The 17,572-nt window shown below is 44.7% G+C and overlaps 1 protein-coding gene across 1 annotated transcript; it reads left to right on the top strand.

The window, feature by feature from the left end:
• The first annotated feature begins 398 nt into the window (after positions 1-398).
• Positions 399-17,105, top strand: KCNV1 (potassium voltage-gated channel modifier subfamily V member 1). The gene is made up of 4 exons (XM_038745477.1): positions 399-500; positions 4,383-4,870; positions 6,202-6,731; positions 15,888-17,105. Exons 2-4 carry the CDS (start codon positions 4,398-4,400, stop codon positions 16,397-16,399), a joined length of 1,515 nt encoding a protein of 504 aa, XP_038601405.1. The 5' UTR covers positions 399-500; positions 4,383-4,397; the 3' UTR covers positions 16,400-17,105.
• Positions 17,106-17,572: the final 467 nt, after the last annotated feature.

Genomic DNA, 17,572 nt, shown 5'->3' on the forward strand with positions numbered 1-17,572 from the left:
ACCATCGGAGCTTTCTGAGGAGAGGGGAGATGCGGAGGGAACGGTTACTTTAGCAAAACGATTCTGGCAGTAGGGTGAACTCTGGGCTGGAGAAAGGAGAGCCGGGAGGCAGGGAGGTCAGCGAGGATGGGTCCAAAGGCGGAGCTTCTACGAAGGAAAGTTGCAGGTGAAATGATAGACAGAGAAAAAGCCAGTCCTTTCCATGTTTAGTTTTTTTTTTTTTTTAAGCACATTAACTGTAATCAGGCTCCCGAGGTCGGTCCCTCCCCTCCCCGCCCCCAGCCCCACCGATCCGTTTTCCCTGCCAGTTCTGGGAGCGTCCGAGGCTGAAGGTCTGGCGGGGGTTGGGGTCCAGCTGGCCGGCTTGGCAGATGCAGCAGGGCAGGGAGGGCGGAGGGAAGGGGCCGCGGGCTAGGGCTCGCCCCCCGGAGCGGCCCGCTGGCCTCACAGCCAGGGACGGGGCCGCCCACACCAGATGTGCGCAACCTCCGGGAGCCCAGGTAGGACACAGCTGGCTCTGGCCCGGCCGGACACGGGACGGGGGGGGACTCCTCACCCCTGGCTTCAAGGCTGTCCATCCCCTCTCCCCCTCCTACCTCCCCTCCCTTCTCTCCTTCTCCAGCCCAGCCCGCACCCTCCGCTCCTCTGCCGCTACCCTCCTCACTGTACCTAGTTCTCGCCTGTCCCCCTCTCCATCCCCCCATCTTACCTCCTTCCCTACCCCATAGCACCTGTATATATATTTGTACATATTTATTACTCTATTTTACTTGTACATATCTATTCTATTTATTTTATTTTGTTAGTATGTTTGGTTTTGTTCTCTGTCTCCCCCTTTTAGACTGTGAGCCCACTGTTGGGCAGGGACTGTATATGTTGCCAACTTGTACTTCCCAAGCGCTTAGTACAGTGCTCTGCACACAGTAAGCCTCAATAAATACGATTGATTGATTGATTGTCCCGCCGTCGACCCCTGGCCTGGAATGCCCTCCCTCCGCACATCTGCCAAGCTAGCTCTCTTCCTCCCTTCAAAGCCCTACTGAGCGCTCACCTCCTCCAGGAGGCCTTCCCAGACTGAGCCCCCTTTTTCTTCTCCTCCTCCTTATCCCCCCGGCTTACCTCCTTCCCCTCCCCACAGCACTTGTATATTAATATTAATAATGGCATGTATTAAGCGCTTACTATGTGCAAAGCACTATTCTAAGCGCTGGGGAGGTTACAAGGTGATCAGGTTGTCCCACGTGGGGCTCACAGCCTTAACCCCCATTTTACAAGATGAGGTAACTGAAGCACAGAGAAGATAATTGACTTGCCCAAAGTCACACAGCTGACAAGTGGCAGAGCCGGGATTTGAACCCATGAACTCTGACTCCAAAGCCCGGGCTCTTTCCAGTGAGCCACGCTGCTTCTATATATTTGTACAGATTTATTACCCTATTTTGCTTGTACATATTTACTATTTTATTTATTTTGTTAATGATGTGCATATAGCTATAATTCTATTTGTTCTGACGATTTTGACACCTGTCTGCATGTTCTGTTTGGTTGTCTGACTTCCCCCTCTAGACTGTGAGCCCGTTGTTGGGTAGGGACCGCCTCTATATGTTGCCGACTTGTACTTCCCAAGCGCTTAGTACAGTGCTCTGCACACAGTAAGCGCTCAATAAATACGATTGAATGAATTAATTAAATGAATGAGGGTCTGGGAGGGGGCGAGGGGTCCTTGAGAGGGAGAGGGGAGGCCGTGGGAAACCGGCCACTAGCCCTCTTGCCCCGGGATCAGTTCCCGTGTGGCCCCTCGCCCGCTCCTGGGTGATGCTCTTCGGGACATAATAATAACGATGGTATTTGTTAAGCGCTTCCCATGCGCTGAGCACTGTTCTAAGCGCTGGAGGAGATACGAGGTCATCAGGTTGTCCCACGTGGGGCTCACAGTCTTCATCCCCATTTTACAAAGAAGCAGCGTGGCTCAGTGGAAAGTGGGTAGGGACTGTCTCCATATGTTGCCGATTTGTATTCCCAAGCGCTTAGTACAGTGCTCTGCACAAAGTAAGTGCTCAACAAATACGATTGAAAGAAAGAAAAGAAGCAGCACAGGTTTGGAGTCAGAGGTCATGGGTTTAAATCCCGGCTCTGCCAATTGTCAGCTGTGTGACTTTGGGTAAGTCACTTAACTTCTCTGTGCCTCAGTTACCTCATCTGTAATATGGGGATTAAGACTGAGAGCCCCCCGTGAGACAACCTGATCACCTTGTATCCTCCCCAGCACATAGAACAGTGCTTTGCACATAGTAAGCGCTTAAGTACCATTATTATTATTATTACAGAAGAGGGGACGGAGGCCCAGAGAAATAAAGCGACTTGCCCAAAGTCATGCAGCTGATAGTGGCGGAGGCGGGATTGGAACCCACCACCTGTAACTCCCAAGCCTGGGCTCTTGCCACTGAGCCACACTGCATCATCCCGGGCCGGAGAGGTGCAAAGGGGAGGGGGATTCCGGGTGGTCCCTCCGGCCCAGGCAGGCCCTCCTCCCCGCAGCCGTCCAGGTAGTGGAAGGGGGGCTTGCTCTCCAGGAGCGGGGGAGCTGGCAGGATGGGGGCAGGACTGGCTTTCTCCTCCCTCCTCCGCCCATTGAGAGGGCGGGAGAAGATGCCAGGACCACAGGGTGAGGGGCACAGCCCTCCTCTCTCGTATCTTGAGCCCCCTGCCCCTTTGATCATTGCCGGCCCCAAGGCCGTCCTTGTCCTCTTCCTAATACGCTCTGTGGGTATTCAGTCAAGCCTATCACTGCCCCTAAAAGCCCCATCATCATCATCAGTCGTATTTATTGAGCGCTTACTATGTGCAGAGCACTGTACTAAGCGCTTGGGAAGTACAAATTGGCAACATATAGAGACAGTCCCTACCCAACAGTGGGCTCACAGTCTAAAAGGGGGAGACAGAGAACAAAACCAAACATACTAACAAAATAAAATAAATAGGATAGATATGTACAAGTAAAATAAATAAATAAATAGAGTAATAAATATGTAGAACCATATATACATATATACAGGTGCTGTGGGGAAGGGAAGGAGGTAAGACGGGAGGGATGGAGAAGGGGACAAGGGGGAGAGGAAGGAAGGGGCTCAGTCTGGGAAGGCCTCCTGGAGGAGGTGAGCTCTCAGCAGGGCCTTGAAGGGAGGAAGAGAGGTAGCTTGGCGGATGGGCAGAGGGAGGGCATTCCAGGCCCGGGGGATGACGTGGGCCGGGGGTCGATGGCGGGACAGGCGAGAACGAGGTACGGTGAGGAGATTAGCTGTAGCCCCAGCCTCTTGGCTTTCCGAGGATTCCCGCTCAGCTTATTCACAACGGGGAGGATGGTCCAAGCTGATGCCCTCTGCAGATCGCACAGACAGGGGGCTGAGGTCTTCTGGCGGGCCATCAACTTCTACCCGGCTCTGCCAATTGTCAGCTGTGTGACTTTGGGCAAGTCACTTAACTTCTCTGTGCCTCAGTTACCTCATCTGTAAAATGGGGATTAAGAATGTGAGCCCCACCGTGGGACAACCTGATCACCTTGTAACCTCCCCAGCGCTTAGAACAGTGCTTTACACATAGTAAGTGCTTAATAAATGCCATCATTATTATTATTACCCAATTTTGTCCTCGACGAATTCTGGGCTCCTTCTAGTAGTCCGGCTTTGTCTTCTCCCTTCCAGCTCCTCCCAAGACTACTAAATGCAGGTCAGTAGTGTAGTGCGGGAAAGGAAGAGTTGAGTAAAGGTCTTGGTAGTCATTCATTCATTTAATCGTATTTATCGATCACTTACTGTATGCAGAGCGCTATACTAAGCGCTTGGAAAGTATAATACAATGAAGAGACAATCTCTGCCCACAACGGGCTTTCAGAAGCAGCGTGGCTCAGTGGAAAGAGCACAGGCTTTGGAGTCTGAGGTCATGGGTTCAAATCTCAGCTCCGCCAATTTTCGGCTGCGTGACTTTGGGCAAGTCACTTAACTTCTCTGGGCCTCAGTTACCTCATCTGTAAAATGGGGATGAAGACTGTGAGCCCCACGTGGGACAACCTGATCCCCTTGAATCCTCCCCAGTGCTTAGAACAGTGCTTTGCACATAGTAAGCACTTAAATGCCATTATCGTTATTATTATTTCAGTCTAGAGGATCCCTGCCTCCCACAGGGCAGGGGGAGAGAGAGAGAGAGAGGCTGATAAGGGTTCTGGGAGTCAATTCTGTCTCTCCCGATGCCAGGGTTAGAGAGTCTGCTAAAGGTGCCTAGAGTCATCCTTACCTCCCCCAGTGTGTGGGAGAAAGAGCCCAGTAAAGGATTCCAGAAGTCAGCCCTGCCTTTCCCAGTGCTTTGCCCTGTGCTTGTGCCCGCAGAGACCAACAGACGGGATGGAGGAACCTCTATTTGGGGCCCATGAAATCTGGCAGGACAGCGACTCCCTGACCTCCTTGGAATCCAACGTCTTCTGCAGCGAGGAGGAAGCGGAGTCGCTGGGTCTGGATGGTGGCCCTTCCTTGGACTGTTTCATCGTCAATGTGGGTGGCAGCCGCTTCGTCCTGTCCCAGCGCGTGCTGTCCTGCTTCCCGGACACACGGCTGGGCAAGCTGGCCGTGGTGGTGTCGTCCCGCCGCCCTCCGGGAGCCCCGGCCCCTGCCTCCACCCTGGAGCTCTGCGACGACGCCAACCCGGTGGACAACGAGTACTTCTTCGACCGCAACTCCCAGGCCTTCCGCTACATCCTGCACTACTACCAGACTGGACGCCTGCACGTCATGGAACAGCTGTGCGCCCTCTCTTTCCTGCAGGAGATCCAATACTGGGGCATCGATGAACTGAGCATCGATTCCTGCTGCAGGGACAGGTACAGTTTGGCTTCTTGTTCACTGTCTTCTTCCCTGCTGGCACGTGGCAGTGGGAGCATCTGCCGTTTAGCTCCTTGAACAGTGCACGCTGAGAAGAGAGGCAGTCCTTTCTCGGGAGGAGGGTCACAGTCAGTCAATTAATATCAAATTTACTAACAGTTGGGGCTAAACCCTCCCTGCCTGGATGCTAAACTACTGTGCACAATAAATATCATGGATTGATTGACTGATTAATTAAAACACTCTGGTTCAGTGTGAGTTCAGGAGGATACTAAGCAGTCTGAGCTTAGAAGTCCCATATGTGCTGCGTTGGCTCATTTTAGCTTGATGTGAGCAGGAAATGTATCTACTAACTCTGATATTGTACTCTTCAAAGCACTTAATACAGTGCTTTGCACAGTAAGCACTCAGTATGATTGATTCAGCACTTACAGTGCACAGAGCCCTTACTGTACTAAGCAATTGGAAAAAGTACAACAGAGTTGGTAGACATGATCCCTGCCCGCAAGAAGCCTTTAGTTAACTGGGTGAGACAGACATTAAAATAAATTGCAGACAGGAAATACTAGGGTATAAGGACAGGTACATAAGTGCTGTGGGGCTGGGACTCACCAAAGTGCTTAAGGGGTACACAGTTAAGTGCGTAAGGTGATGCCCAGGGAAGAGAGGATAGGGAAAATGAGAGTTTAGTCAGGGAAGCTCCTTGGAGGAGATGTGGTATTAGGAGGTGTTTGAAGGTGGAGAGAGTGGTGGACTGCAGGATATGAAGAAGAAGGGAGTTTCAGGCCTGAAGGAGGATGTGGGCAAGGGGTTGGAGGCAGGATAGATGAAACTGAGGTACATAAGGTAGGTGGTTGTTAGAGGAGGAGGGTGGGGGGATTGTGTTATGGTAAGAGATCAGTGAGGGACTTAAAGGCAATGAGAAGGATCCTTGGGATCCTGAAGTTCTTGAAGTACTCAGAGGTTTAAGTTAATATTTTTAGAAAGAGCTTAAAAGGATGGAAATTAGTTCTTGTAGGTGAGAAAGGAAATGTGGTACAGTTCAGTTCATTTTCTAGAGGTGAAGAGGAAAAAAATAAAAAAATAGATATCAGGTGAGAATTTATTCTCCATGGATTCAGATATATGAGGGCCTGTTAAGGAATTAGTCCCAGATTTCACCCATATCCTTTCAAGAGAAATTTAAAAGTCAGCCTGAGTGAGTCATCAAGGTTTCCTAAAGGAGTTCCTGGACGTTTGGTTTGGAGAAAATAGTCTGTGCAGAAGCTTCTTCCTGCTGGAATTCGCACCTTCATTTTCATTTGATTAACCACGTTACCCTCTCGGACAGGTACTTCAGGAGGAAAGAGCTAAGTGAGACTCTAGACTTCAAAACTGACACAGATGACCAGGAGAGTCAGCATGAAAGTGAGCAGGATTTCTCTCAGGGGCCCTGCCCTAATTCAAGGCAGAGACTTTGGGATATCTTGGAGAAACCCAGGTCTTCGACTGCTGCCAGGATTTTTGGCACCATATCCATCATCTTTGTGATTATGTCCATCGCCAACATGGCCTTAATGTCAACAGATTTTGGCTGGTTAAATCCTGAGCTCCTGGAAGGTCTAGAGTACCTGTGCATTACCTGGTTTACTGGAGAATTTGCCTTGCGCTTGCTGTGTGTACGAGAGCGATGTCATTTTCTAAGGAAAGTGGCCAACGTCATCGACCTTCTGGCTATTCTTCCTTTCTACATCACCCTGCTGGTGGAGAACCTGAGTGAAGGTGAGACTACACAAGAGCTGGAAAACGTGGGTCGCATCGTACAGGTCTTGAGACTGCTCAGGGCTCTGCGTATGTTAAAGTTGGGCAGACACTCAGCAGGTATTCACACTTTGTTGCTGTACTTTTTCTTCCGTTGTCAATGATAAGAGCTCTGCTACCATAAACTGATGGATCAAATAACTCATAGTGCTCCAACAGGATTACAACTGCACCTTCTTTCTAGAAATATATTTTCCTTTCCCAGCTGTAGTTCCCCCCAACTCCCTGCCCTGAATCCTATAAAAGTTTCAGCTTGAAGCTTAGCAGATCATACAGCAGCAGATGAAAAAGTGTCCACTGCCCGGCTTTTCATCCTCTTGAAAATGGCCCTTGCCCTTTTTTATAACCGATTACCTGAGGGCATACTGACTGTCGGGCCATGGACTCGGGGACCACTGTATGTCTATGTTGAGCAGATTCGAACTAGGGTAGAAAGTATTTTGCTTTTCCATCTATTCCTGTTCCTCCCAGGGCTAAACCCTCCACACCAATCAAGATCCACACCTGGGTATTGCACATTTCTAGCCTCCCTCATAGCTCTCAGATAAGGCTTGACAGGTAGTGACTGTAGTAGTAGTGGTAATAGTAATAATAGTATTTCGAGCACTTACAGGGTGCTAGTGGTAATAGTCATAATAGTATCTATTGAGCACTTACTATGCACAGAGCATTTCACTTATCATTGGGAGAGAATTCACAGGAGGGAAATAGCCATGGACACTGTTCAAATCCTGGCTCCGCCACTTGTCAGCTGTGCAACTTTGGGCAAGCCACTTAACTTCTCTGTGCCTCAGTTGCCTCATCTGTAAAATGGGGATTAAGACTGTGAGCCCCACATGGGACACCCTGATAACTTTGTATCTACCGCAGCACTTAGAACAGTGCTTGGCACATAGTAAGTGCTTAACAAATATCATGATTATTATTATTATTTAGAGAACATTAATTTTCAATCAGGGTTATCTCTACAAGTTGGGAAGCAACAGCCATTTGGGGCATCAGAAATCTTAACTGTACTAGTCTCTAGAGAAAAGATGAACCACACTAAACACATAATCTCTAGCTTCTAGGAAATTCCATTGTAAAACATGTTGGGCTCATGGGCACAGGTAGAAAAGGACATGTTAGAGAGCTGAACACACAAGCAGGTAATGTCGTATTCATTTGAATCACCCTAAAATTGGAATTTCCCTAAAAGATTCTCCAGTCACATTTTCTACTCCAGTTTACATAACTGGCTCTGATCACAGGCTTTCCACAAACAACTCTGAAAAGAACCAGTCTTTGTTTTCTGACAGACATAATGGGATGCTTTCTAAATACACACATATAAATGCTTCCCAGGCATTTGATTTTTAAATGCACACTTGAGCCTCTCATTTTCTTTTCAAAAAAAAAAAAAAATGTAAGGGAGGTGGGTAGAAAATAACTGTAATTTGTCCTTTATATCACTTCCCTTCAAAGATTCTCACTTCTTAAACAAAGATCATCTCAGTTTATAGACAGGTTAAAAATTGCAACTACAGCCTGATATCACTATATGTTAAAATGATCTATTAGAGGATTTTTGCACTTAGTCTTTGCATTGACTACGAGTATGTGAGGCTTATTATCAAAATAATAGTTGAGTTAAATTCTTCTACATTTGAAGTGGGATGGGCAAAGCTGTTAAAACGACGTTTTGATTTATATCATCTTTGGTCTCTAGAATCTAATATCTGAGTTTATTATTCTTTGATATGTCTCATTTACTCACATAATTCTTTCCCCCTTTCCCTCCCCCTCCCGCCCCCCACCCCCCCCCCCCAACTCCCCAAGCCCTCTTCCTTGATTTTTGAGGCAGAAATAAAAGCTTTCCTAAGAAAAAAAAGAATCAGGGTGTATTAACATCAAGGATACAAGCTAGTCTTAGAGTTTGAAGCCTGTGCACCAGTAGTGCCTAGTACAGAAATAAGCACTCAAATACCACTGATTAATTGAGGGAGTGAACAATTGAGGAGGAGAAGGATAATGGGGAGGGGGGTTACTGTAATTCACTGAGTGCCTATTGTATGAAGCACTTGAAAGTGCAATAGAAGTAAAACCCTCAGTCTCAATGGCTTATACACATTTATCTTCCATTTTTTTTCTTTAATATAGTATTTGTTAAGCACTTAATATGTTTCAAACACTGTTCTAAGTGCTGGGGTAGACACAAAGGAATTATGTTGGTCACAGTCCTTGTCCTACATCGGAGTCGCAGACTAAGTAGGAGGGAGAACAGAAGAATTGAGGCACAGAGAAGTTGAGACTCAAAGCATTTGGCAGAGCTGGATTAGAACCTAGGTCCTCTGATTCCCAGTCCACTTTATTCTTCTCCTAGTCCCTTTATTGCTAGACTTAATCCCATATACAACAGCCCCTCCCCTAGGACTGCAAAACTTTGCCAAAAAATTAGGGCAATTTTGCCAGTTAAAATCAAAGTTGGAAAACATGGCCTAGTGGAAAGAGCTTCAGCCTGTGAGTCAGAAGACTTAGGCTCTATTCCTGTCTCTGCCATTTGCCTGTTGTGTGACCTTGGGCAAGTCATCTAACTTCTCTGTGCCTCAGTTAATTCATCTGCAAAATGAGGATGCAATACCTGCTCTCCCTTTTGGATTGTGTGCCCAAAGTAGGACAGGGCTTTTGTCCAACCTGATTAACTTGTTTCTACCCCAGCACTTACAAGCAGTGCTTGCCATATAATAAGCACTTAACAATACCACAATTTTCATTATTATTAATTTAACTGCCTTCAAAAAATAAACAGAGCTAGTTTCATCCAGGATTTGATTAGGGGATATGTTGGGAATTTTCTCTTTATCAACCAAACATAAAAGAAGCTTTTTTTACTCAGGCTTTGCCATTTAATTATAGACTGTACAACTGTGACCCAGTGTTCCCAAAATGACACTTTTAAGAGTAAGTTTAGATTGTTAAACATGAGTAATACCTTGTATTTGTATAGTACTGATTTCTCCAAAGCACTTTCATATCAATTATGCCACTGATCCTAACGCCATCTTTGTATGGTAGGGAGAGATAGGTATTCCCCCATTTAATGATTAGGATGAGTTGCCCAAAGTCACTTAGCAGGCCAGTGGAAGAGCTGAGATTAAAACCCAGTCTCCTACTTCGTAACTAGAAGCACCATGGTATAGTGGATAGAACACAAGCCTGGGAGTCAGAAGGTCATGGGTTCTAATCCCAGCTCTGCCACTTGTCTGCTGTGAGACCTAGGACAAGTCACTTAACTTCTCTGGGCCTCAGTTACCTCATCTGTAAAATGGGGATGTGCGCTCCATGTGGGCAGGAACTGTGTCCAACCTGATTATCTTGTATCTTCCCCAGTGCTTTGTATAGTGCCTGGTACATAGTAAGTGCTTAACAAATACCATAATTTAGAGAAGCAGCATAGCTCAATGGAAAGAGCACGGGCTTGGGAGTTAGAGGTCATGTGTTCAAATCCCAGCTCCACCAATTGTCAGCTGTGTGATCTTAGGCAAGTCACTTAACTTCTCTGTGCCTCAGTTACCTCCTCTGGAAAATGGGGATTAAGACTGTGAGCCCCATGTGGAATAACCTGATCACCTTGTATCCACCCTAGTGCTCAGAACAGTGCTTTGCACATAGTAAGTGCTTAACAAATACCATTATCATTATTATTAATTTTTTTAGGGTATTTGTTAAGCACTTACTATGTATCAAACACTGTTCTACGTGTTACGGTAGGTACAACTTAATTAGGTCGGAAACAGTTCCTGTCCCTCATGGAGCTCACAATCTAAATAGGAGGGAGAACAGGTATTTAATCCCCACTGAGGGAATTCAGGCACAGAGAAATTAAGTAATTTACCAAAGGTTGCACAGCAAGCAACTTTTTTTTTTGATGGCATTTATTAAGTGCTTACTATCTGTAAAGCACTATTCAAAGTGCTGGGGAGGTTACAAGGTAATCAGGTTGGCAACTGGCAAATCTGGGATTAGAAACCAGGTCCTCTGCCTCCCAAGCCCCTGTTCTTTCCACTAGGCCTCACAGCTTCACCACTTCTATTTCCACTACAACACACTGCTCACAGATTAATCGTTTATCAACATTTAGAAATAGACTTTTTTAGAAACCAGTAAAGAAACACAAACTTTTGTTCCACCATTTAGTGGTGACTAAGTCAGGGAGAGTTAAACTAACTTTTAGTAACTCTTACTCTAACTCTTAGAAGGTATCTTTGGCCTCAACTGGAAATGTACTGTCTTCAGGTCAAAATGCAGATATTCTTCTAGGAATTCTCCCTTCTGAAATCCTTCAAAGTTCAGCTCCAATTTAGAAACCTCTATCTTGGTCTTAAGCAGTTTCCCACTTCTACCACACTATAAGTAGGCAATCCTGAAGTTGCCATGAAGTAGTATATTTGCTCTAGAGTTCAAGGTATCTCCAAAGAATTAAGTGGGAATCTAGCTCCAGATGTATCTGAATAAGATTCCTTACTTCTCTGAAACTTCAGCAGAAGAAGCATTGCCCCAGAATACCACTGAGACACTTCTCTGAAAGATCAACACCTGGGGGTGTGATAAGCCAGCTCAGAGAGGGTATAGTTATCTCCATTGTACCAGGAACAAGGGGAGACAAAACTGTAGCCTCCACAGGGTTGCCAACAGGCTCCATTGAAAGTTGAAAGATTCCCCCCTTCCTTTCTCCATTTACACTATGTGGTATCTGGGTTATGTGCGGAACCTCCACTTAAAATCCCTCTGAACATACATGAAGTTGCCCAATCACTGGGTCTCTGTCCCCCAGCCAGGAGGTACTTAACCAGTCAATCGTATTTATTGAGCACTTACTGTGTGCAGAGCACTGTACTAAGCGCTTGGGAAGCACAAGTTGGCAACATATAGAGATGGTCCCTACCCAACAGTGGGCTCACAGTCTAGAAGGGGGAGACAGAGAACAAAACCAAACATATTAACACAATAAAATAAATAGAATAGATATGTACAAGTAAAATAAATAGAGTAATAAATATGTACAAACATATATACATATATACAGGTGCTGTGGGGAAGGGAAGAAGGTAAGGTGGGGGGATGGAAATGGGGAGGAGGGGGAGAGGAAGTGGGGAAGAGGAAGGAGGGGTATCAATCATAACATACAAGCAGTTCCAGGGACCTTATTAAAAATGCAGCTTCCTATTCAAAATTGTCCATTTCTCAGTGGGGAAAAGAACAATAACAAAATTAAAAAAAAAAAAACCATAACAAGAGCTCCTTTGGCCAAGCACTGGGGCCTTTGAGAGTTCTTCATAGTTGATTCCTTTGATCAGATTGCTCAGATGCCACACATTCCATGAAAATCTTAGCCTATGATTAGATGACACTTTGCTACACAATCCTGAAGGTTTTAATTTTTCAGTGAGAGATTTTGGTCATCCTAAAAAGGAATAATAATGTAATTCTCTGGCAGCAGCAGGAAGAATCCAAAAAGAGTACCAAGCATTTCAACCAGGAAGAGACCTGCACTTTCCTGTTATTGTTAAATTTGCCAATTATGAAAGTCACAAACTGGTCCAAGCGTGAGCTTGACTCCCTAAAAGAGCTGTGTTCACCCCACAAAACAGGCTGAGATTTTAAGGAATGTATGACATATGAGCAATTAATCAAACAATAATTATTAAGTGCCTATTGAGTGCCAGGGACTACATTAAGAGCTTGGGGGAAGCAGAAAGAATGTTTCCTGTCCTCAAGGAGCTTACAAATGATTTACCAGTCTTAGGGCATGATGGGAGCCATCCAGGGGTAGGGGGAAAGGGCATGGGGCCTATGATAATAGAGTCCTAAATTCCTCTCCCCAACTCTCAAACACTGCTGCCTGCATTGTGGAATGCCATCATTCAATCCCAGGCACTGCCCTAGCTAGATCTCCTCTATCTCACCACCAACCTCTCAACCACATCCTGCCCCGGACTGAAACAGCCTCCCTCTTCATATCTGACAGACTATTACTCTCCCCACCTTCAAAGTGTTATTGAAGACACATCTCCTCCAAGAGAAAGATTCTTCCCTGATTAAGCCCTTTTTTTCCTCTTCTCCCACTGCCTTCTGTTCTCACCTTGACATGTTCTCTTTATTCATCACCCATCCCAGACCAACAGCTCTATTGTACATATCTGTAATTTTAGTTACAGTAATGTCTGTCTCCCCTTCCGGAGCATAGGCTTTGTCCTTTCTCACATGCCCCAGGTGCTCTGGGTGCCCTCCCTCGTGCCCGGCACAAGCAGAGGGGGCCCAGGCCCCAGGGGAGTGGTTCAGTGGCAGCAGGCAGGGATGATGGCACCACAAGCGGGCTGCATTCTTAGCTGGCCTGGCTCATTGCCTGGTCAGATACCCTGAGATGGGACTTGGAGAGGAACCCATTCTGTGCCAAAATGTTCGCATTCCCGGCTGGTTAGGTCTGAGACCTGTTGAGGTCGTTATGGGTGGCAAAGCAGAATTGGGGTTTGGTGCTTAAAAGTTTGTTTTAAGTCAGCCAGACTCATTTTGACTTTGTAAAGTCCCTTCAAGTTTCCAGCAAATGCAATCCCCCTGTTGATGGGGTAACTATGCCAGACACCTGTCCCCATGTTTTGTTTTATTTTCTGTCTCCCCCTTCTAGACTGTGAGCCTGTTGTTGGGTAGGGACCATTTCTATATGTTGCCGACTTGCACTTACCAAGCGCTTAGTACAGTGCTCTGCACACAGTAAGTGCTCAATAAATATGATTGAATGAATGAATGAAATAAGCCTGTTATGGGCAGGGAATGTTACCACCAAGTACTAGGGAGAGCATAGTGCTCTGTCCACAGTAAGCACTTGATAAATACAATTGGCTGCAGTGGAAAATCCTCAAGGATGTAGAGTCCCACCAGCAACTCTCCTCATGCCCAGAAAGCAGGCATCTGCTGCCTACAAGGGAAGTGGGTAGAGCAGCTAAGTATACATGGAGTGCCTCCTTCATAATAATAATGACAATAGCATATGATGAGCACTTATGTGACAGGCACTGTACTAAGTGCTGGGGTGGATACAAGCAAATTGGGTTGGATACCGTCCCTTTCCTATGTGGGGCTAACTGTCTCAATCCCCATTTTACCAATGAGGTAACTGAGGTATGGAGAAGTGAAATGATTTGCCCAAGGTTACACAGCAGACATGTGGTGGAGCAGGGATTAGAACCCATGACCTTCTGACTTCACTACACCCTGCTGCTTCTCATACTTGCTTCCTACAGAGCATAACAATAGCCACTTTGGAGGTAAAATTAGCCCCCCCCCCCCCCCCCCAATATTATGCATAGTTAACTCATAGGCTCAGTGTTGGATTTTTTCAAAAAGTGCTGGAACAATATATTTGGTGCCAAAACCTAGTGCAAGAAAATAGACTGATAGTCCCGTGGTTTTATCTTCAGATCCTTTGGGATAGAGCTAGACTAGTCTGGACCTCAAAAATGAAGAATAATGATTCCTTGAAAGAGAAAACTGAAAATATCACCCCACCTTTCTTTCTGTCCATTTACCATGTCAGTCAATCATATTTCTTGAGCACTTACTGTGGGCAGAGCACTGTACTAAGCACTTGGGAGAGTACACTATAACAACACATTCCTTGCCCACATCATCATCATCATCAATCGTATTTATTGAGCGCTTACTGTGTGCAGAGCACTGTACTAAGCTCTTGGGAAGTACAAATTGGCAACATATAGAGACAGTCCCTACCCAACAGTGGGCTCACAGTCTAAAAGGGGAGGGAGAGACTTCTAAGAGAGTCCTGGGCTCCCCATGGGCTGTTGAATGTGACACAGTGAACTTGCAGTCTAGACAGGATGTGGGGGGGAGAGAGACAGACATTAATATAAATTAATTACAGATATGTACGTAAGTATTGTGGCACTGGGTTGGGGGAGGGGGATGAATAAAGTGAAGCAGAAGGGAGTTGGAGAAAAGGAGGGCTTAGTCTGGGAAGTCCTCTTGGAAGAATCATGCCTTCAAAAAGGCTTTGAAGCAAGGGAGAGTAATTGTAGGATTTGGGAAGGGCATTCCAGGCCAGAGTCAAAAAGTGAGCAAGAGATCAGGAGGTAAAGTGAGAAGGTGGGCAGGGATTGTCTCTATTGCTGAATTGTACTTTCCAAGCACTTAGTACAATGCTCTGCACACAGTAAGCTCTCAATAAATATGACTGACTGAATGAATGAAGGTTGACATTAGAGTTGTGAAATATGTGGGCTGGGTTGTAATAGGAGAGTAGCGAGGTGAGTAGGAAGGGGAAAGGTTATTGTTTTTAAAGCCAATAGTAAGGAGTTTCTGTTTGAAGCGGAGGTGGATGGGCAACCACTGGAAGTTCTTGAGGAGTGAGGAAACATGGCCTGAATGCCTTTGTAGAAAAATGATCCAGGCAGCAGAGCAAAGTGTGGACTGGAGTGGGGAGAAACAGGAGGCTCTGAGGTCAGCAACGAGGCTGATACAGTAATCAAGGTGGGATAGGATAAGGGATTGAATTAACATGGTAGCAGTTTGGATGGAGAGGAAAGGTGGATTTTAGTAATGCTGTGAAGGTCAAACCAACAGGATTTAATGATGGATTGAATATGTTGGTTGGAAAGGAAGATAGGGGCAAGGGCAGTGAAGGCCAATATCAGTTTAAAGATACAAAGGCCTATTATTCATTGGATAATGCACATCTGCTGTTTTACATATCTGTAGAAGACAAAAAAGTATAATTTAAAAAAATTCCTAAGTTAGGTCTTTGTTAAAAAACCCTAGTCCAGTAAAATTAATTGTCAGAAGACAGGAATGTCCAAAAGACTTTAGTTTTAGTGAGTGCAACAGCCACAAAGAGTAAAAAGACTTATGACTAATGCCTGAAATCCCAATGTAGTGATTGGGAAATCTAGAGGATGCAGCACTCCACAAGGATTCAGGAGTTCTGTCAGAGAACCTGGGTAGATTCCTTTAGCTGCCCTACCTAATTTCTCCATGAAATGGATCTAAAGCTTGTTCCCCCCTACTTCACAAGGTATTTTGAGAGCAATTATTATAATGGTGTGATCACTCTTTGAGGTTTTATGGGGAAAGATGCTATAGGCATCCATCATTATATTTGGATCATTGTGTAATGTTATTACTATTAAGAGCTATGTAATGCTATGACAATTTATTATGTTACAGGGTTACGATCTCTTGGGATTACCATCACCCAATGCTATGAAGAAGTTGGTCTGCTGCTGCTTTTCCTTTCTGTAGGAATTTCTATATTTTCAACTGTGGAATATTTTGTGGAACAGAGTATTCCTGATACAACTTTCACAAGCGTGCCCTGGGCATGGTGGTGGGCAACAACTTCTATGACAACTGTTGGTTATGGTGACATTAGACCAGACACTACCACGGGTAAAATAGTGGCCTTCATGTGTATACTATCAGGGATACTAGTGTTAGCCTTGCCTATTGCTATAATAAATGATCGTTTCTCTGCCTGTTATTTCACTTTGAAGCTAAAAGAAGCAGCTGTTCGGCAAAGGGAAGCTTTGAAGAAACTCACAAAAAATATAGCCACGGACTCAAATATTAGTGTTAACTTGCGAGATGTATATGCACGAAGTATCATGGAAATCCTGCGGTTAAAAGGCAGAGAAAGAGCAAGTACTAGAAGTAGTGGTGGAGATGATTTTTGGTTTTGAAAATGTTTTCAGTGTTTTCTACCTAAATCCTTCTATGGAGTTATCTTCAGTGATAAATGTGCCTGCTATTGTTCATTCAGTACGGCCTCTCTGGGTCATCTTTGTTCTGTCAGTGTACTTAGTATTTTCTAAGACACACCACATCATAGGTTAGAATCAGTTATCTTTCATAAGATATCAAAATGGCAAAAGCAATTTACAGAGTGGAACAACTAACCCACCCATACATGAATTTTAGTTTTCTAATTCAATCAATAAGTTCTACACAGGTGCATAAAGCACACATCTGTACTGAAGTTATTTGGTCCCTAGGTTTTTTTCTTCTGAAAATAAAAACAGAAGGAAAATTAAGAGGGCCAGAAGCAGTAAACAATCATTAAGCTATATGTAGTAGTTTTTCCATATTCATTGAGACTCCCTAATGGATTAGTAACTGACTATGAACATTAATAAGATTTGTGATTTCTATGGATTATATGGAGCAATGTAGATTAAGCCAATGGGAGCACTTATTGTATGCCGAGCACTCTACTAAACATTTGGAAAAGTATCATGGACTTTTTAGACATGATCCTTGTCTTCAAGGAGCTTACAGTCTAGTACGAGAGATACGCTACATGGCCCTACTTGGAAATAATGGATTAAAAAAAAAAGATTTACTAGGCATGTATAAGGTGGCAATTTCAGAGTAACTATTCAGATATTAATATGCATTTCAACTTCAAATTGCAGTATGTAATTAATAAACATTTGTTTTATACTACTATCATGAGAGGACTGTGTTTATTTACATCATTGAACTCAGAGTTGATGTCTTAACATACTTTCCTTAAGGTGAGAAGCATTTTAGAAAGTCATCATTTTAAGAAATAAAAGAGTCCTTGATTTTCCTGATAGATTAATGGCCAAGATTATCTAGTTTTTTTAGGCTTAGGAATTACTGTGATTTTGGCTACTAAACTGGAGAACTACCTAGGAAGTCCAAATGTACAATGATGTGAATAGCTGGATTTTTTTGACAAAGACAAAAATAAAATACATACCTGTATCCTTTCTGAATAAGAATATATCCACATATACAGGCAAATGCACAAACATAATTTGCATTCATACTTTGAATGGTTAAAATTTAACTCTATTGAGCACTTGTGTGCAGAGTAATTAATTCTATTA

Source organism: Tachyglossus aculeatus, chromosome 4 (assembly GCF_015852505.1).
Source record: "Tachyglossus aculeatus isolate mTacAcu1 chromosome 4, mTacAcu1.pri, whole genome shotgun sequence".
NCBI lineage: Eukaryota > Metazoa > Chordata > Mammalia > Monotremata > Tachyglossidae > Tachyglossus > Tachyglossus aculeatus.